This window comes from Clupea harengus, chromosome 13 (assembly GCF_900700415.2).
Source record: "Clupea harengus chromosome 13, Ch_v2.0.2, whole genome shotgun sequence".
Classification (NCBI taxonomy): domain Eukaryota; kingdom Metazoa; phylum Chordata; class Actinopteri; order Clupeiformes; family Clupeidae; genus Clupea; species Clupea harengus.
In genome coordinates, this window is record NC_045164.1 from 3,413,800 (window position 1) to 3,433,997 (window position 20,198).

The following is a 20,198-nucleotide window of genomic DNA, read 5'->3' on the forward strand; positions in this document are numbered from 1 at the left end:
ACAAATTAAACTCAAATTTTAAACATTTTAGGTTGATGAGGACTAATCAGCCGATAATCTTTGGTGAAGTGCGTCTTGAATGTCTGGTTTCGATGGGCATGATGCCTGGGGTGTTTGAATGTTTTGGAGAAGGCACGTGGCTCACAGGGTGTCATATTACACCTCACCAACTCAACACCATGCTACTGCCGCATTGTTTTATTGATGAAGCAGCTGAAGTAGCCATGGTAAGCAGGAGCTCCATTTCAGATCTCAGACCTCTTGAAGAATTGTCACACTTTCAGCTTGATGGCTATCACAACTGCTCTTTCAGCTTCAGCATCCAAATGATCTAATTGGTGAAGCATTCATGCACACAGATAAGTCCAAACCGTGTTTGAGTTTATGTACACTTCACACTGGGAATAGATAATCCCTCCCCTTTTTTATAAAACAACCAATTCATTATTAATCATGATAGACTTATATGTTGCATTGAATATCACTTTGGGGTCAAAATGGTTTCATCAGCAGAGGAAAGTAAAACTGATCTGTGGTCATCAGGATGTGAGTGTGAAGGGCAAAAAGGGACTGTTTGTGTGTTGGTGCTTCTGCGTGTGTGTGTGTCTGTGTGTGTATGTGTGGGAAGGTTTACAGCAGTGGCACAGGGACTTAGTGACGAGCATACTGCTGATTCCATGAATGTATCTGAACCTTTCTGGCCAATCTTGCAATGCTTAAACCGAATCCTCTCAAACTGCTGCATTGAGTGGGCTTTGAGCCAAATGGAGTTTCCAAATTTGAGGATATAATATATAGGAATAGAAATATCATAAGCAGTGAAGCAAGCTTAAGATTAACTCAATACCAGTGACAAATCCAATGCACTCCAGTGGTACAGGAGGTAAATAAGTCGTTTAGTAATCAGAAGGTTGCTAGTTCGATTCCCTGTTGAAGCGTCCTTGAGCAAGACACTGAACCCCTAATTGCTCCTGATGTGCAGTGTGCCATCAGTGTAAATGTAAAATGTGTATACATTGTCGCAAATATGTAAGTCACTTTGGATAAAAGCGTCTGCTAAATGACTAAATGTAAATGTAAACTCCAAAATGAAGCTAAATCTCCATCTAGTACTGCAAAGATTCAACCCTCCTGCCCAGAAGACCATTGCAATCAAGACCAGCCAGACATTTCTTTGTGAGAACTAACTTTGCTAAATAAATGACTGACAAAGGAAGAACCAAGTGTGAAAGCCTGTTTAGAGTCTTCTACATGCCCATGCAGACTATGCATCTGCAATTTCCCACAATGTTGACTGGAGAGGAATGACTTGTAAATAACAATCCTGTAAGGAACACACAGCAAACAAGAGCAGAGAGTGTTTAATAAAAAAAAACCTCCTGACCATTGTCAGCACATTTTAAACTGGGAGAAGAAGCCCTGAAAATAAAAAGTGATGAATCATCCTGATCCATGTCTACGGTGTCTTGGTCTACCAGTACTCCCTCGACATTTTCATTCTGAGTGCACTGATAAAGTACACATTGTGAGTGTATATATAAACACAGCAAACAATGTTTTCACAAAAATAGAATCACACCCCTTAGAGTGCAGGGATAGCACACACACACATACATGAAGTGGCCAGGAAAAGGAAGCAGAGTGGCACACCTACAAGAAATATTTCATTAGACACTAAAAGGCCCTTTCCTGTGTATGCACTACGTCTCTGTCACTTTATTGTGTTTACAGGATGGGTGGCAGTCTCCAAGCTTTCAACTGAGGTAGTTTTCCATCGGCCACCCCTACAGTCTGTAACAGTATGGAAGGACTCACAACATCCAGCTGGCCCGGGAATCGATTAACTTTTTCCATTCACATTTCCAAATTAGAGATGTTTAATACAGGGACATGACAACACACATTACCACATCGGTTTCGTTTGTAGTTCACATCTTCAGTGTAGGGGAGAAACAACAGGAATAACATTGCTTTGTGCACTTCAAGTGGCACTTGGGGATGATCTCATCGCTTCCAAATGTTACCGAACCTTTCATCACAAACATGACTGTCTGTTGGTGACTCACTAATAGCTGCCTACCAGCGTTCATTCTTCCCAGTGTCAGAGCTCAGAGCGCCAGTATTTTAACAACAGCCCCTGAAAAATGCCTATTCAAACAATGGGCTGGAAGTGACTGAAACCTCTGTGTTTAGTGTCCGAGAGCAAACCGTGTGTGACACAATGGCACTCTGCTGGTCTGCTGAGCGCTGTCCAGAGGCTGTGTCTGCTAGACGGTCATGTCAGTTCACATCACTGGAGCTCGGGGCAGAAGCACATATCTGTGCTTGTGCTACTTTAGGCGAGACAGGAGACACAGCGAAGCCGAGGGCACACAGGGAAAAGCTCAGGCTCTCTTTAATCGGTGATAGCGATGGGGGTGGGGGTGAGCCTAATCTTTAGAAATGCTCACTTCACTGTCCCACTTGGTAGGAAACATGTCAGGTCAACAGGGGCGTTGTTGCAGTTAATTATACACCAAACCATTGCTCAGTCGCAGGTTTTTTTTTGTAATTTTAAAAGTTATTATTCTTTATTATTCTTTGTATGTCCATGTGAATGCCCAAATCACTTTCTGTGTCAACACCATAGTAGGCCAGAGATGAGAAGCACACACCTTTAACTGTCATGTAGCGACTTCAATGAGGAGGCACAAGGGAAGATATCTGAGAGGAGAGCGTCTTATTGAGAGGCTCGTGTTTGAAAATGAGAGTGCGACCAGAGGGAACATGAGATGGAAGGAAATCCTGTATCCTGGCAGAGAGGCAGAGCCTCGGGGTGGAGGAGGCTGCCGGAGAGACAGGAAGGAGGGAGGGAGTGCGGTGAGGTGTTCTCTGCGCTCGGAGGAAAGCTGCGTCACTCTGGCTCATCGGTAAGCTAGCTACCGCTCCCTAGACTGCAGGAGATCAATACCAGCAGGCTGGGGGGAGGAGGTACGCAGGAGCTGAGACAGCAGACTCACGCTCTCCGTCTTTGTCTTTGCTATCATTGTGTGAGTGTGTGTGAGAGAGAGAGTGTATGTCTATGTGTGTGTGTGTGTGCACCTGTGCCTCAGTTGATTCTCTCACTAGAAATCCTCCCAGGTAGAAATAACCTGAGGCATCTGCTGCTGATACAAAGTAATGTGCAACACTGATAGAACCATGGTGTTTGCTGCCCGTGTTGAATCTGATGCATTCAGTCCTGTCGAAAAGCACTAAAGATACAACACTACTGCTTGTTTGTTTGATAAGTCTTGCTTTCCATCCAAAAGCACACCAGGGCTACAGGGCTCACACTGACATTTGGAACAATGCTCAGGAAACTGAGCAGGAATGTGTTGACATGGATGTGGTTGTCACACACAGTCCTAAGCAGTTAGTGGACTTAGTTAGACAGTGACGGAGAGGACTGCAGTCTGTTTACCAAATGTGGGCGATGTTTGTCCTCTGAGCGGGACTCTATTCACTTTCATGTGGCCCGTTTCCATTGTGACCCGGCTGGCCAACAAAGAGCCCTCTGTGTGTGCGGTGAGGGGGTGAGGGGGGTGGGGGCACAAAGCCGTCCCTCTCCCTTCCACTGTGTCCTCATACTGCGGTTGACATAATGGAATGAGCAGAGAGTGATCAGCATTGCCACCCATCCCTGGGTTTTAATGAGCTTCACAAATGTGGGATGATGCATGTGAATGTGATCTTTTTGTGGGAAATCTACAAGTGCTGCATGTGAAAGAAGAAACCAATTGGTGCCACTAGGCTTAATAAACAATCTGACACTGTCAACACTTTTGGACAAAAAAATTAGGACTATGTATGAAAACAAAAATGTGAATTAAAACACAGAATAAACCAGTCATGTTTTGAGGGAAAAACAAAATAAAACACTTACAATGTCTCAAATAGCTGTTAGTAGTAATGTCCTGCTGTGGTCATTTTGTATGCTTTGGACTCACTATATTTGTCTCATTTGCGCCATCTAGTGGTCTTACGTCTACATGAGCACATGATCCATGAGCCTGCTGTCCGCTCTGCCCGGCAAGAACTGCAAAATATTGTTGATCTCTTGAGCCAGTTGATGATATTTTTTCCAATCGCAGCGGTTGGCAATCTCACTCCAGTCCTCAGCGCTGCACCAGGCATCCTCAGTTATGGTCTTCTCAAGAGAACCTCAAACACCACAGAACACATTTATTTCACTTCCAGCATCTCTACAAATATGCTTTGTGCATGTCAGTGGGTGCCCATAAGAACATCAACAGCATTCTTAGTCCTCTAGGGTTAGACCGTCAAAGGCTACATCAATGAGACAGTCACATAATGCCATGTGTATGTAAGTGGTCCTGTAGGTATAGTGGACCAACCTTGCTTGTCTGTGTGAATCTCCTGCAGCAGCTCCAGGGCCAGGTCCTCCAGATCAGAGTTTAGGAGCGAGCAGCATGCGTAGCCCACTGACAAAACGGGAGGCCTGCCTTTGTACTGCTGTGTCAAGGCCTGAAGCAGAGACAGACTGGGACAGCCACTGAGCACTGACATGCAGTCATCTGCAGGGAAACAGACCAGCGCTTATCTGACAGAGCCGCACATGTGTCTTTGTATGGAAACAAGGGAAGATTGTCAACACAGGCCACCTGCTTGGAGGAGCTGGCAGAGGAGAGCGATGTCTGAACAGTGATACTTATTCCTCACCATCAGTGAAGTCCTTGTGTTGATGAATGAACTCCATGGCGCCGAAGGTCAGGCCTCTCTTACACATGGTCAGTGCGGCCTTTCTGTGCAAGCCACAGGCGGCGTACACCATTTGAGCCAGGGCCAGGCAGGTGTCAGTGATTCTAAGCTTCTTGTCGCCATGGCCACAGATCACATCTCCAAGAGCTTCACTGTAAGTCAGTCTATGAACAGAACAGACAGCTTGAAGAACACAAACTACGTAGCCTTTAACTAAAATATTTTGTCTCATTCTGTTTCCTTTTTTATATATTTCTTTTTTTTTTTTTTTTAGAGAATCCCTTCCTTTTTTTTTACCAGTGGCAAGGAGAAGCGTGGTATTTCCTTTGCATACCTGCGCTGTGTGACCCAATGAGTGACCAGCTCTACAAAGTTGTGCTGCAGGGCACAGCGGACGCTCTCCACAGACAGTTCTTCGCTCGGGAGACGTCGGTCATCCTGCACCGAGTTCATTATCGCTTCGAAGAACTGCAGCAGTGGAGGAACCTCCCCCTCATACACCGTGATAGCTGCGAGTTAAGTGTGAGTCGGAGAGTGAGTACTAACTGTGAAATTGGTTGAAAAGCATCGTTAAGGTAGAACTGCATCTGAGACTTCTATTAAAGGCACACTGCAGGGTTTCATCCACATGAGCTGAGAACTGTTGAGGACAACAGTCAATCATTGTGAGGTTCCTCACTGTATGTGAATAAACAGGAGACTAAAAACATTTACATTTTCAAACAAAAGAGGGAAGTGAACAGCATGCCATCATCACTATGCTAATGATGTAACAGACAAAGACAAAACAGCACACCTTTGAATCTCTCCATGGTTTCCATGTTCCTTAGCACTCCATGTGGAGATTTGGCTGCATGGAAGGCAGCTGCCTCATAATCACCACTTTCAAACAGCTCTGTGAATCTGCAAGCGAACAAGAACCCAAATCAGGAGCTAGAAGTTGAAGGCCTCACTGACAAGTAGACATTCATGTGTAAAATACATGCTTGTATGTTTACAGTGTCAATATCAATATAGATTACCTCTCAATATAGTCAACAAGAATTTCCGATTCATTGACTTTGCCAGGATCATCTTCTTCAGACTCTGCACTTGTGTGATCCGCTGTATCAGATACTGGAATAGAGAATCATGTTAAATTACATACAGTAAATGATGGGAAATTATGCACCTAGGTTAACAATCAGAAACAGTACAGTAAACAACATTTAGAAAGAAAAAGACCTTTAATTTCAGCTATGTGCTCAAGATTCGCAGAGAGGTACTCAAGGAAAGGACCATCTTCCTCACTCTTCCAAGAAGTAACTGTATCATTTACACATTGTAGTTGTTGGAGACTGGACATAAAAAAAGAAAGGAAAAGTTCCAAGATACATGTCCATGCTGTCACACTCATGGTTGTTGAAACATCAGCAGATGAGCTCATACCGCAGATGAAGCTGGTCGCTCTCCAGAACGAGCTCATCTCTCTGATCTAAGGCTGCCGTCACCTTGCAGTCCAGACCGACCTTGACTTGCAGAGCCACATAGTGGTTCTTCTTCAAGTTCCACAGGTCTGCTCGCTTCCTCTCCAGGGCCTCCTGGTACTTGGCCAGTGCAGCTGGGTTCATTGACTCTTCAAATGTCAGACCTGAAACAACACAACAAAACAACTCTAATCTGACTCTTGCACTAAATATAGGTAGCTCAATCACATGCGAAGAATTAATGATTATGTTCTGTGAATTTTGTTTGCTTTGCGGGTTCTACTTATACGCAGAACAGGAAAATGCCTGCAGCCTAACTCACTGGTGGCCAAACCCTTCACGGGGAAAAATGTTAAGGGTCTCACTCCCCCATCCACTCCATGTTATCGGTATCAGCATGTTCAGTCTGCACATGGATACTATGCCAACATGCATATTATTTACTCTCTAAGGGATAGTTCTTTAGACAGGCATTTCATTGGGTTGGAGCCGGAGCAGTTTTATTTATTCATCCATTTATTGATGTTGTTTGTTTGTTTAGCACAACAGAAATTATCTTTTAAAAGGAAGACATGATTTTATAAACAGTGCAAGGGAGGCAAGAAGTCAAGACATGCTTATCTAGCAGTCTATATGAGCTAACTATAAAGTTTCAAACACCAACACAAAATACATATTAAAGAAGACAAAAAAAACAATGAAACATAATTAATTGTAGAATTGATAAAAGGGCCCTGTCTCCAAAATGAGAAAAACAAGGCCCATAGATCTCCACGCCAGTACCAACCAACATCAGACCCACTCAGTTCTCATTTCTAAGTGGCATTTTCAGGCAAGTTTTTCATCAGGTCTGAGGAGTAATTTTTACACAGGAAAATATGTTAAATTCCTTGTGCTATTGGTTGGGGACTTCCCAGAGCAGCCAATCCTGTCACATGTAAGTACTCATAACCAGCAACTTAATCAAGAAATATTTCTAACAAAACTACACATGCCACAATTATTGGCACCCCTGCATCTCATACTTTGTAAAACGTCCCTTTGCCAATAAAACAGAGTCTTCTCTTATAACATCTTATAAGGGTGAAAAAATACAGAGCAGGGAATTTGAGACCATTCCTCTTTACAGAATCTCTCCAGGTCATCCAAAGTGCTAGGTTCTCTCTTGTGCACTCTCCTCTTTAGCTCATCCCACAGGTTCTCTATGGGGATAAGATCAGGGGACTTCAGCCATTGTGTTCAGTAAACCATTTTTAGATCTGCATTTTTTTTAAATAGTCCTGCTGGAAGATCCAAGGACGACCCAGTTTTAGGTTCTTGGCAGAGGTAGCCGCATTTTTATTTAAAATGTCCAGGTTTTTCATGGAGTCCATGATGCCCTGTACCCTAACGAGGTTCCCAGGGTCTTTGGAGGAAAAACAGCCCAACAACATCACAGACCCTCCATCATACTTAATAACCGGTATCAGGTTCTTTTCAGTATACTCATCCTCCTTAAATGTTTGTTGCCAGAAAACTCAACTTTTGTTTCATCTGACCATAGAACACGGTTCCAGTCAAAGTCCTAGTAGCGTTTAGCCAACTGCAGGCACTCATGTTTGTGGTCAAATGGCAGAAAAGCCTTTTTCTGGCATGCCTTCCAAATAATCTGTTGGCAAGGAGATGGCATCTAATTGTAGTTTTGGAGACCTGGTAACCCAAAGATGCTACTTTCTTTCTGTAACTCTCCAACAGTGATCCTTGGGGATTTTTTAGCCTCTCTCGCCATCATCCTTACTGTGTGTGGGGGCAAAATAAGCCTGGGTCCTATTCCAAGCAAGTTGCAAGTGTTGTCAACAGTTCTAGTTTATTGCTCTAACAGTAAATATGGGTATTTTCAGGCAAGTAGCTATTAGTCATAGCCGTTCCCTTATGAAGGTCAAGACACTTTTCCCTTACCTTACCACACTGTTCTCTTATCTTCCCCATGCTGAAGAAAGAATGAGGGAATTTGGACTCTGTCACCTCATATTCATAACCCAGTGAAACAGGAAGTCATGGGTTACTGTTTGAAAGTTCCTAAACACTCTGATCAACTTCAAAAAGTAAAATGTATTTGTTTAAAGAATGTATAGGGGTGCCAATGATTGTGGTACATATGATTTTGTTAAAAATATGTTCTTGTTCTTCTCACAAGTAAATTTACTTCAATTAAAGGTTGGATTTTTCTCCTTTTTTTTTCAGTGTGACATTAAGCTAATTCACCAATAGATGAATTTCTTATAACCCTTTTTACATCTCTTTACCAGGGGTGCCAGTAACTGTGGAGGGGACTGTATTTGTGGCAACAGCGGCTCATACCGGGTATCTGTCCAATAAGGTGACACGTCTTCGTGTTTGATGTCTTCTTCTGCGCTGAGTGATGTTCGTCTTTCCTGTTCTCCTCGATCCTCTGTAGCTCTGCCTGTAGCTCAGCAGTGTCCCTCTGGATGATTGCAATCCTAGAAAATCAGTTACTTATGAACATCTTCACATCCAACATTCTCAACATGATTCATTGTCCTTAATGTAGATCACATAGATAGGTATGTATTTGCATTATATTAACTGTAACCCTAACATTTCGCTTCAGTCAAACACTTGGCCTTTAGTTTAGCTGCAGTTATAGTGCTGAGTTCACATGAGACTGTCAGACCCTAAATCACTATGCATGCAGGTGGAAAGGAAGCTGCAGCACAACAACACCAGAGAGGTGTGGAGGGGAATGAAGACCATCACTGGCTACAAGCAGAAGGGAAGTCTGTTGGCAGCCTCTGATGTGACCAAGGCCAATGAGTTCAACTACTTTTACAACAGGTTTGACTCAGCGGCCTCATCATCATCAGCCCCCCCCCCCCCCCCCCCCCCCACCTCTCCTCAAGCAACAGCCTGCCCCCCTTCACCAGCTCCTCCTCACAGCCGTAGCCCCCCTAACATCACGTCTGAGCCCCCTCCCCCACAAAGTCTCCCCCTGTGCCTCACAGCTGACGAGGTAAAGGTGGAGCTGGAAAAATTGAACGCGGGAAAGGCGGCCGGCCCGGATGAAGTGTGCCCGAGGCTGCTGAGGGTCTGTGCTGACCAACTTGCCGAGCCCCTTCAAGAGCTCTTCAACCTGAGCCTACAGTCAGGGAGGGTCCCGGTTCTGTGGAAAACATCATGTCTCGTGCCGGTACCCAAGACTGGGCGCCCGGCCGTGCTCAACGACTACAGACCGGTGGCCCTCACTTCACACTGGAGCGGCTGGTTCTACGTCACCTGACACCTCTGACTGAACATGCACTTGACCCCCTGCAGTTCGGGTACCGGGAGAGTGTAGGGGTGGATGACGCTGTTCTTTACCTGCTCCACCGGGCCTACTCCTACCTGGATGAGCCGGGAAGTCATGTGAGGATCATGTTCTTCGACTTTTCGAGCGCTTTTAACACCATCCAGCCTCTCTTACTTGGAGAGAAGCTCAAAAGGATGGGGGTGGATCCCTTCTTTACATCCTGGATTAAAAACTACCTGACAGGACGGCCGCAGTTTGTCAGACTGGGGAGCTGTGCCTCTGATATAGTTGTGAGCAGCACTGGGGCTCCGAAGGGGACTGTGCTGGCTCCGTTCCTGTTCACCCTCTACACGTCAGACTTCATCTACAATTCTGAGTCCTGTCACGTCCAGAAATATTCTGACAACACGGCTATAGTGGCGTGTGTGAGGGAGGAGCAGGAGGGGGAGTACAGGGACCTGATAAGAGCCTTCGGCGACTGGAGCGAGAGGAACGGCCTTCTTCTGAACACCAGCAAGACCAAGGAGTTGGTCATTGACTACCGTAGGTCTAAGCCACATCTGCAGCCTATTAACATCCAGGGCAAGGACATCGCGGTGGTGCAGACCTACAAGTTCCTGGGGGTCCATCTGGACGACAAGGTGAACTGGTCGGCTAACGCAGGTGCACTATACAAAAAGGGACAGAGCAGGTTGTTCTTCCTGAGGAAACTCAGGTCCTTTGATGTATGCAAGGAGATGCTGCTCATGTTCTATCAATCAGTTATGGCGAGCGTGCTCTTCTATGCTGCAGTCTGCTGGGGAAGCAACATGTCTAAGAGGGACACTGGGCGGCTGGACAGGCTGGTCAGAAAGGCGGGCTCAGTGGTGGGGCAGAGCCTGGACTCACTAGGGACTGTAGTGGAGAGACGGATGCGGAGCAAGCTCTTGGCCATCATGGGCAATGTTAACCACCCCCTCCACCATATCCTGGCAGGACAGTCCAGCAGCCTCCGTAGCGGGCGGCTCAACACGCTACGTTCACGGACTGAGCGACACAGGAGGTCCTTTGTCCCAGCTGCCATAAAACTATAACTATATGACTACACTGTTTTGCATTATACATTCTACATCCTACACTGTACATAACTGTATTGTATTGTTTGTTTGTATTGTATTGTCTGTATTGTTTGTAATTATTGTAAATATGAGAGAGCTGTAAGACACCAGAATTTCCCCACGGGATTAATAAAGTATCTATCTGTCTATCTATCTATCTATCATGCCATTGTGTTGTCACCTCTCCTGAAGTTCCACAGCTCGTCGCTGACAGTACATAAGAGAAGTGGGCTGTGCAATGATGGCCTTCAACTTCCTCTGGGCAAGCTTAGCATCTCTACCACTCTTTTTCACAGAATTTATGAAGTCTTCATATTCTTCCTTAATAGCAGTTAGAATCCTCTTGTATGCTGTGGCATGCTCTATTATCTGTAATCAATGAATACATAAATGAATTATGTTATGACTACACATAAAGATTAACAAAGTTATCACACATAACCCATATTAACTCATACAACGTTTGTTGTTCTATGCACAGTTACCTTGTCAAAAGCAGAGCTGTAAATAACGTATCGTTGTTCATCAGGACCTTTTTCTGATGTGGGCAAATGTTCCTTTTCAAGCTGTATGAACTTGCGCAGTGTGTTTTGGAAGGTGTCATCACTGACTATGTGCGACTCTCCATCACAACAGTTCTTGAGATCTAAATGTTTAGACATCTTTGGGCATCTAAACATTCCAACGGAGAACTACGGAATCATTACATTGTGTCAACAACAAAGAAAATATTTACATTAACGGTATCGAAACATATGCATTCAAGTGTTGTGCGGGCATAGGAAACTACTCACTTCCGAAAACACATTGGTTACCACGGAAACGGCTGTGTAGGGCCCTGTTACTTCAACCGATTAAATATCAGTTAAAGATTTTAAACAATCTTACCTGTGAAATGATCAACGAATTTACAAATGCCACATTAGCTACACGTCATTCGTTTAATTACCCCAAACGCTTTGTTTTTTTTACCAGGCATATCTACGGCTACCTAACCCCTTGTCATCTCCTAAGAAAACCCCGTTGCACGCTCTGAAAGCCCTCTTCTCATGATCCGCCATTAGCAAGAGGGCTTGTGGTAAGTGGGGCTCCTAGTTTAAGGTTTTATTTAAGTGAAATACGGATAGTTTACCTTACTTGAGAGCAAACAAAATTGACCTCAGATCATGTGTTTTCATCTCTAGGTGGATTGATCGCCAATATGCAGATTTTCGTCAAAACCCTTACGGGGAAGACTATAACCCTCGAGGTGAGTTGAGTGCGGTGGGTCTTCATAGGCAGCATGATGCTAAGCAAGCAAGCTAACTACGTAGCCGGGTGCTGCCCGGATATCAGGGCCACATGTCTGCCCTAGTGCTATAATAGTACATAATATAAAATTGTTATAAATGTCAAAGGTTGCACAGGCTTGTCTTAAATGAGAGCAAAGTCAACTAAATCACCGCCTTTGTCGCTATTCAGGGTACTAGCCTACCTAGCTTAGTTAACGTTAGCTGAATCATTGGCCAATGATAATGATAAAAACACGTGTAAATGCCTCCTGTCAGTATCTCTGGTTATTGTACTGTGTAATGCAGCTTTACTTGAAGTAGTTATGTTTATTTGGCAACGAGGAGGACCTGATCTGCAGCTTGAATTGCTGGTTGTCAGTGGTCAATTAGGAAAGATTACAAAGTTTTTATGTATGTCTTGGATGGCTGGAAGCATCGTTTGCCAGCAATTGATTTTAATACTTGATGTGTGGTGTTAATTAAAGTTATATGTTGCTACATAAGTTGTAAATTGACTGGTCTGATTGTCTTCTCAGGTTGAGCCTTCGGATACTATTGAAAATGTCAAGGCAAAGATCCAAGACAAAGAAGGTATAACTTGACTAGAGCACAATGGATAGTGTGTGTTCAATGATGTCAACACAGCACAAGTCTCTTAATAATAACCTAATAATAATGAGCACCTGTGGCTTTCTCAGGTATCCCTCCTGACCAGCAGAGGTTGATCTTCGCTGGAAAACAGCTTGAGGATGGTCGCACTCTCTCTGACTACAACATTCAGAAGGTAAAAGGCGGCAGTGGTACAGGGGTAGAGAAGTCGTTTAGTAATCAGAAGGTTGCTAGTTCGATTCCCTGTCGAAGCGTCCTTGAGCAAGACACTGAACCCATAATTGCTCCTGATGTGCAGTGTGCCATCAGTGTAAATGTAAAATGTGTATACATCCTTGTAAGTCGCTTTGGATAAAAGCGTCTGCTAAATGACTAAATATAAATATAAAAACTGAGTCATTTTTTGGGATCGTCTGCCGTTTGTGCTCTTGTATGGCCGTGAAGTAGTGGGACTGCATATTCCCTGTTGAACACCGGTCTTGTTGATCTGCAGGAGTCCACCCTTCATTTGGTGCTGAGGTTGCGTGGTGGTGCTAAGAAGAGGAAGAAGAAGTCTTACACCACCCCCAAAAAGAACAAGCACAAGAGAAAGAAGGTCAAGCTCGCTGTGCTGAAGTACTACAAGGTAAGATGTTGACCTGCTGCACTCCAGACTTGGCTACGTTGATTTGAGGGTTTTGGCTGTGCTGACAAGAGGATGTACGAACAATGCCAAGGAGTGGGAGTTGAATTGGTACTTATTTGGTTGCTATGGTTCAATTTGCTTCATTTTAATATATTGCAACTTGTTTATTTGGATGGATCATTGATGGATACTGACCAAGATTGTCAGTGTAACACAGTTAATTTGTGATGGTTGGTTCAATATTGGTCTGGCAATGTTTAAACGTTATAGGAGAACTGAATGGCAGCTCTACAATTGGTCTTGAATACTTACTGGATTATCATACCAAAACTCTCTTTGCCATTTAAAACAGAACATGCTGATTTATGGAAGATATTTGCTTGTGAATATTTCAAGGCATAAACTAACACTTGTATTATTGCAGGTTGACGAAAATGGCAAGATCCACCGTCTCCGTCGTGAGTGCCCAGCAGATGAGTGCGGTGCTGGTGTCTTCATGGCCAGCCACTTCGACAGACACTACTGTGGAAAGTGCTGTCTCACTTACTGCTTCAACAAACCCGAGGATAAGTGATGTGATGGACTAGGCAAATAAAGCGTTCACAACCCACTGTCCTGTGTTTTGGCTTTTTTTTTTTGTATTATTATTTATCATATTTGTGTACGTTCATGACTTGTAAAAAAGAGGGGACTGGTGCAGTTTGGTCCAGTGTAATCCAGAATATTTGCATTGATGTAGTGGTGGTAGTAGAAATGTTACTAGTGCTAATTCCAGACAGTTACGCAGAAATTAGCTGGAAAATATGGATGACTGCATAAATTGTCTATTTATAATATTTGTGTACATTCATGACTTTTAAAAAAGAGGGACTGATGCAGTTTGGTCCAGTGTAATTCAGAATATTTGCATTAATGTAGTGGTGGTGGAAATGTTGCTAGTGCTATTTCCAAACAATTACATAGAAATGAGCTGGAACATATGGATGGCTGTCTGCCTAAATGATTGTTTAGGGGGATGCAGGTTAGTCATTATTAATGCCCAACTGAGTTAATGCAAAACAATCTACCTGAAAAGTTTTTCAGTACACCGACCATTGAACATACAACTTGCATATCTACAAACCATTGAAAATCTTATCAAAGGCCCATATACTTATAAAGCTATACGTGTTCAAATCGTATCCAAAAGAACTGCAACTGAAGCTAACTTAAACGTCAGAATGTATGTACATGTAGTCGTACAGCCGCATCAACTGTATACAATTTCAACGTCTATAGTGCCAAAATAAAATTGCCTCAAGGCCTGAAACCAAAACCCAAGCTATACCCAATCACCGGGTATTTACCCGGGTGCGCATGCGTCATGGCGAGAGGGTAATGAAATGAGCGATTCATAGCCACACAGATTTGTAAGAATCTACGCTGTCGTCTTGTGAAAGGTTGCGCTTTTTGTAAATAGCTGCTCCTCTAGGAATACGTGATGGGGTCAACTGAACTTCGGAAAGACCTGGAGAAGTATTTGGAAGAACTCGGCATCGAAACCGTGTCGGTTGACCATCCAGAGGCAAGTAAACGAAGCAACTTTCAATCATACAGTATCATTTAAGTTATGTACCCCGCAGAAGTGAAGCGTCTTTCAATTTAAGAGGCGTAATATAAGCACCGTATATCATGCTGTAATATTAAAATGTGATATTGCGTATTCCTGTCCTGTTTAGTTGTCCTCTTCCGTATCGAAGCGAAGACAGTTGACACGTGTCGTGTAACACTTTGGTGTATAGAGTTGTGATGTCCACCAGAGGTCGCAAGATCCCTGTATAAAAGAAAAAAAGGGCTATTTGTGATTGTCCCTAGATATCAATTCTGCAGAACCAGATGTGTAGGTCACGCCTGACCCTTTGTATTTCAATTCTATTTTATGCTATATTTTTAATGTAGCAGTCACAAACTGCATCAGAGGAAGCAGTTGAATCTAATCAGTCCTGAGTATCCAGACTATAACATTATGTTGATTCATGTCTATTTCAGGTGTTCACAGTGGAGGAAATGATGCCCCACGTGCAGCATCTCAGTGGAGCCGTCACAAAAAATCTTTTTCTAAAAGACAAAAAGAAGAAGGCCCTTTGGCTTGTTTCCACTCGTCACGACCGCCAGGTCAACCTGAACGATTTAGCCAAGAAGCTGGGCGTGGGCAGTGGGAACCTCCGCTTTGCCGATGAAGCAATCATGGTAGAGAAGCTTAAGGTGGGCCAAGGCTGTGCCACTGCCCTTGCACTGTTCTGTGACAAAGACCAGAGTGTCAAGTTCGTGTTGGACAGTGACCTGGTGAATGGCAGCCACGAGAGGGTCTATTTTCATCCCATGACCAACGCGGCTACTATGGGCCTAAAACCAGATGACCTCATGAAGTTTTTAAAAGAGACTGGACATGAGCCTGTCCTGCAGAGCTTTGATTAGTCATCCTAAATACTTATTGGTGTCAACTGTAATGTTCAGGTTTATGTATGCCACTGACTGAAAAATGTTACAAAGCCCTCAGCACTTGACTTGGTGTTCTTAGTTTATGTCTCATTACAAGCCTTAATTATGCAGTTCTTTTTTTGTGTGTTTCAGCATTACGTTTGAAATAGTTTAATTTAAATCTGATAAATGCCTTGTATGAAATGCGCCGTACAAATAAAGTTTGATTTGATTTGATTTGATAAATGATGGCTGGTGTCCTTGAATATGATGAATAGTTAGTCTTCCCTTAACACAACGCTTCACATGTCAATGCACTCTGTACTGATAGATCAGCAATAAGGGACACACAGGAGTCTCATGGGTTTATCACATCAAATGGATTTATGCAAAAGTGGAAAAAGGAAGCAAATGCTAGTCTTTTCACGGTCACAGTAATCGTAGTCACGCACACGCACACACACACACACACACATATAGAGCTCCCCCCTCCCCAGGGGGCCTGAGCTAGCTGGACCTTTTGGCACACACACCACTTTCGCGCCGTCGACAGCCAGATGAGGATGACGACTTCACAGAAGGGAGGCGTTCATTTTGGCATCTCGATGACACGGCTCAAGTCTCTGTCCACGCTGATCCCAGGAAGGTTGACGAAGGAAAGGAAGGAAGGAAAGGGGAGGGAGTAGTTTGTGTTGATTGTATTTTTGCTCCATGCAGAATGTGGTTGACCTTGTTGTCCCGTGTTATCATGCGCCGCCGTCGCTGCTGCTGCTGCTGCTGCTGTGCAGGTGGCTGCATGGGCGTCAGCGCCCCTTATTTCTAGAGATGTTCGTAGCAATATGCATGCACATTTACAAAGAATGGCTGGCAGATTGAGGAAAAAAAGTCCAGCTCATTGAAAGTCACACAGAGGGCCCCAGCGGGCTCCTCAGGGTCGCTTTAAAGCTCACTCATTAAGACTCACTGGAGTGAACATTGGCACCAACACACTGGCCCACCTAACAGTGCAGTCTGTTTTAACCAAAGCAGTGCAATAGGTTAAGAAAAAATAAACAAAAACAAATTCACTATCAGATTATAAAAGAAAACAGCTGTAATAACATTTCTTTCTCAACGTCGGTTTTTGTTTCCTTGATTCAAGGAAACAGAAGAAGTTTGTCTTTTAATTTTCTTTACGGGGGGGGGGGTCGGTTTTTTCCCTGTTCCTTTTTAAGTACATATACAATCGTTTCTGACTGAAGACCATCTCAGTAGGCCAACATTTTATTGGCTTCAGATTGACAGCTTGAAGGTCACTTTTCTCTCTTGAGTCGGAGGCAGACGGAAGAGAGTGATAAGCGCGAGAGAAAGAGAGGAACAGAAAATGAGGTTAGAGACAGACATGATGAGAGCAGAGACAGACACTTACATACATATACACATAGAAACAGACAGGAGCGGCTTGCATGCATTGGGTAGGTAAAGAGGGGGGATGGGGTGGGGAGGGGCACGGGTCAGTCGCAGGACACTAGCCATGCAGGACTGAGGACACGCCCTGGACGCTGGCCATAACCTGATTGGACAACACCCAGTGTTTACTTTCAACCCCAGACAGACAGAAGAGGAGAGAATGGATTGATCAGTGGAGAGAAAGACAAAGGAAAGACGGGAAGGAGGTCTGCGTTGGGCGGTTGGGTACACTGGAAAAAACAGGAGAGGGCTGGGGGACAGGAGGGAGTCTAACCCCAGCAATATGCACTCTGTGCACCATGCCGGCGGAGGTCGCCCTGCAAGGTCACTGGAGATGGGGAGGCCGTGCTGGTGAAGGTCGCCCTGCACGGTCACTGGAGAGGGGGAGGCCGGGACGGAAGCAAGCACGTGCAGCAGACATCTGCTAAAACTGCGCTCAGGTAGTTACCATGGAGATCCCCCCCCCCAACCCACCTCCCCATCCGTTTAGTTTTTTTTGTTGTTGTTTTGGACACTCACCACTCTGGCCCCATGGCTAATGTTTAGGAGATTTGCTGCTCTCCAGTTCTGCTTTTTGACTTTCTGCGCTCTTGTAACACTTCCACATCTGCGGAACAAAGGCATGTCAAGTTTAACGGGATAGAAGCGCTGAAGGTTTTTATTAGATATTTATATATGTATGTACATGATAAATACGAGACATTTTTAATGATGCAAACGAAGACTAGAAACAATTTGAAATAAATATAAAAGGCTACTACACTACACAATCTACACCAACACAAATCACTGGCTACTGTTGCACTGTGCTCTCCTGTCACAGCCAATCCTAGTTGAATTAACTATGCTAGTGTGTAGGTTAATATGTATTTGGCATTTTTCTATGAACTCTAACTGCTCTTCAAATTAAGCCACAATGTTTAGAAAAGGTCATCATTAACCAAAAAAAAAAGAATCCTGAAGAAAGATTCCCCCATGTTCTCTCCAATGCTACATTCAAGGAACGCTTGGATGCCATTCTAGACAGCCAACATAACCGCCATGTTCGTAGATTGCAACCAACCAAGTGTCAAATGTACTGGATAGTGTGTGTGTGTGTGTGTGTGTGTTTCTGTGCACCCAGGCCATTTTATGAATGATTGCTCTCCACACTGATTGTATTTGATGAGGACACAGACAGCTCAACTGCAACCGCAACACTGTGCTGAATCCGAGGTGGTAGAAACAAACAGAAACACCAAAAGACACCATGACAATCCATACAGAACAATTAAGGGAGAACAATAAAATGATTCATTTTGATTTTAGTTGATCAAAATGGAAGGACAAGAACAATGACCTTCTGAAGCCATGCAGTGCAGTGAAAAGGCTATGCAATAGCCCTGTATAATGTGTACAATGTTAATCATGGGACAGATGGAAAAAAAAGAAAAGAAAAAAGATACACATCCCACATACCCAAAAACAATGACACAAAACACAAACAAGCTGAATAAAAGGCTTTGGGAAAAGTATTTCTCAAACAATAATTACTTTTCTGAAAGGCTAAGTCATACTACACAGAATAGAACTATAGCTCACAAGCTATTTAGCTTGTTCAATACGCTCTTAAATGGCCTTTCATAGGGCATACCATCAAGGGACTTGTTCTACAAGCCTAATTGCTTTATTTAAATGTCAAAGTAGCACACGTCCTGCTAAGTTTGGCAACATGAGCTTCAAGAGGGGTGACATTACGGGGAACTTAGAATATTAATTTCTCTGCTCCGTTTCGGTGGTGCTCATGAGGCTAGTGTTATTTGTGAAAAAGCTTATATTTCATACCAAAACACACTGTGGAGAGGAAAAACAAAATGTGAAGGACAGAACAAATGAACAACAAGGGGTTTGAAATCACTCAGGACCAAAGGGGTGTTACAACGGCACTCATGCAAACAGGGAACAGTCTCCATATGAGCAGACCAGACAGAGGGACTGATTAAACAGTTAAGAGGCTCGTCGAGGGGGACACCCACTGAATTCAGGAAACACCAAACCAAAGGGAAAGCAAAGTGTAGTGAACTTGAAGTAAGCCAGACAAAGTGGAAGACAACAGCAAAAAAAAAATAACATGATTGGGTTAAAGCAATCATGCAGAGGTTGCACCAAAACTGAAGAAGCAGGACACACTGTCACGCGGCAGACCCACATTTACACACAGCCATACTCTAACCACAGTGATTGGCTGTCATCTGAGCTCACTGAAGATGATTGGTCAGTGCCAATCACATGATTAGTACCATTGCCCTCCCCCTCTTGCTTATGATTGGCTGAGTTGGAGTTCAGCTCCCCGTTTGGCTTGCTCTGGCCTTGGCAGACTTTGGGGTTGGCTTTGAGGGGGGGCCCGCTGATGTTACTGACCAGGGAGGTGTTAAGGGAGAGAATGGCCTGGTTCTTACCGCCGCCCGTGAACACTGGCTCGCTAAAGATGGAGTCCATGAAAACGGAATCTACGAACGAAGGCCCCAGGAACGACTCCAGACTTGAGAGCTCGAGCTCGTCTAGGCCGGGGACAGGGGTGCGGCCAGTGCAGGGCATGCTGGCGGACTTGGGCAGCAGTGCAGCGGGGGTGGTGAACTGTGGTGGCGCGTGAGAGTGTGGGCGCGGGGTCGGCAGGGGGTACTCACTGGACTCGCCGGCGGGGGCCGGGCGGGCCTTGGCGAACACCTTGGGCGAGGGGTCGACGGAGACAGGCTGCCGGCTGTCCTTGGACAACAGGTCGTGGATGCTGGTCCGTCGCGTGGTGCCCTCGGCCGTGGAGATGACGCTGCTGGCACGCGGCAGGCCGGCGGAGGAGGACGCCGTCGAGTCCAGCCGCTCGCACACGGACATGGCCTTGCCCTGGGTCGAGAGGCTGGACCTGGGCGCCACAGAGCCCTTCACCCGCGTGCTCTCCGCCTTCCGCAGGCTGGGCCGGCCTGCCGTACCGGTGCGGGATTGGCCTGTGCTGAAGTCTCCGCTGCTCGTGGCCCGGCCACTGGAGGAACGCAGGATGCCCCGCCCTTTCACACGTTCCTTCTGCACATGCTCAGTGCCGCCTGACAGGCGCGGGGAATCCACGGTCAAGTTCTCCTGGCTGCCCGACTGCAGGACAGACACACACAAACACACACACACACACAAACAAAAACAAAACAAAACACATCATTAGTATCA

The 20,198-nt window shown here is 44.8% G+C and overlaps 4 protein-coding genes across 8 annotated transcripts in view; 2 read left to right on the forward strand and 2 right to left on the reverse strand.

Annotated features, from left to right (window-relative positions):
- Window positions 1-3,642: 3,642 nt before the first annotated feature.
- Window positions 3,643-11,558, reverse strand: LOC105890838 (clathrin heavy chain linker domain-containing protein 1). 2 transcript variants are annotated; one of them, XM_012816927.3, is made up of 12 exons: window positions 11,384-11,558; window positions 11,075-11,261; window positions 10,771-10,958; window positions 8,547-8,686; window positions 6,169-6,370; window positions 5,965-6,077; window positions 5,763-5,856; window positions 5,537-5,643; window positions 5,075-5,249; window positions 4,702-4,904; window positions 4,377-4,556; window positions 3,643-4,182 (listed from the first exon to the last, which is right to left on the reverse strand). In XM_012816927.3, exons 1-12 carry the CDS (start codon window positions 11,395-11,397, stop codon window positions 4,007-4,009), a joined length of 1,779 nt encoding a protein of 592 aa, XP_012672381.2. In that variant the 5' UTR covers window positions 11,398-11,558; the 3' UTR covers window positions 3,643-4,006. The 2 variants fall into 2 exon arrangements, with proteins under 2 accessions (XP_012672381.2, XP_031434839.1); XM_031578979.2 differs by having other exon boundaries at window positions 11,075-11,281.
- Window positions 11,559-11,578: 20 nt separating this feature from the next.
- On the forward strand, window positions 11,579-13,705 carry rps27a (ribosomal protein S27a). Its single transcript, XM_012817035.3, has 6 exons — window positions 11,579-11,667; window positions 11,774-11,838; window positions 12,397-12,451; window positions 12,559-12,644; window positions 12,963-13,094; window positions 13,519-13,705. The coding sequence occupies exons 2-6, from the start codon at window positions 11,791-11,793 to the stop codon at window positions 13,666-13,668; spliced, it is 471 nt and encodes a 156-aa protein (XP_012672489.1). The 5' UTR covers window positions 11,579-11,667; window positions 11,774-11,790; the 3' UTR covers window positions 13,669-13,705.
- Window positions 13,706-13,863: 158 nt separating this feature from the next.
- prorsd1 (prolyl-tRNA synthetase domain containing 1) lies at window positions 13,864-15,800 on the forward strand. Its single transcript, XM_012817034.3, has 2 exons — window positions 13,864-14,658; window positions 15,123-15,800. Exons 1-2 carry the CDS (start codon window positions 14,575-14,577, stop codon window positions 15,549-15,551), a joined length of 513 nt encoding a protein of 170 aa, XP_012672488.2. The 5' UTR covers window positions 13,864-14,574; the 3' UTR covers window positions 15,552-15,800.
- A 2,492-nt stretch (window positions 15,801-18,292) lies between these two features.
- ccdc88ab (coiled-coil domain containing 88Ab) overlaps window positions 18,293-20,198 on the reverse strand; it is a 49,056-nt gene continuing 47,150 nt past the window's right edge. For all 4 annotated transcript variants that reach the window (XM_031579503.2, XM_031579505.2, XM_031579506.2 and 1 more), the window contains one exon: window positions 18,293-20,126. In XM_031579503.2, coding sequence (XP_031435363.1) covers window positions 19,194-20,126 — 933 coding nt within the window. In that variant the 3' untranslated portion in view covers window positions 18,293-19,193. The remainder of the gene's footprint in view (window positions 20,127-20,198) is intronic.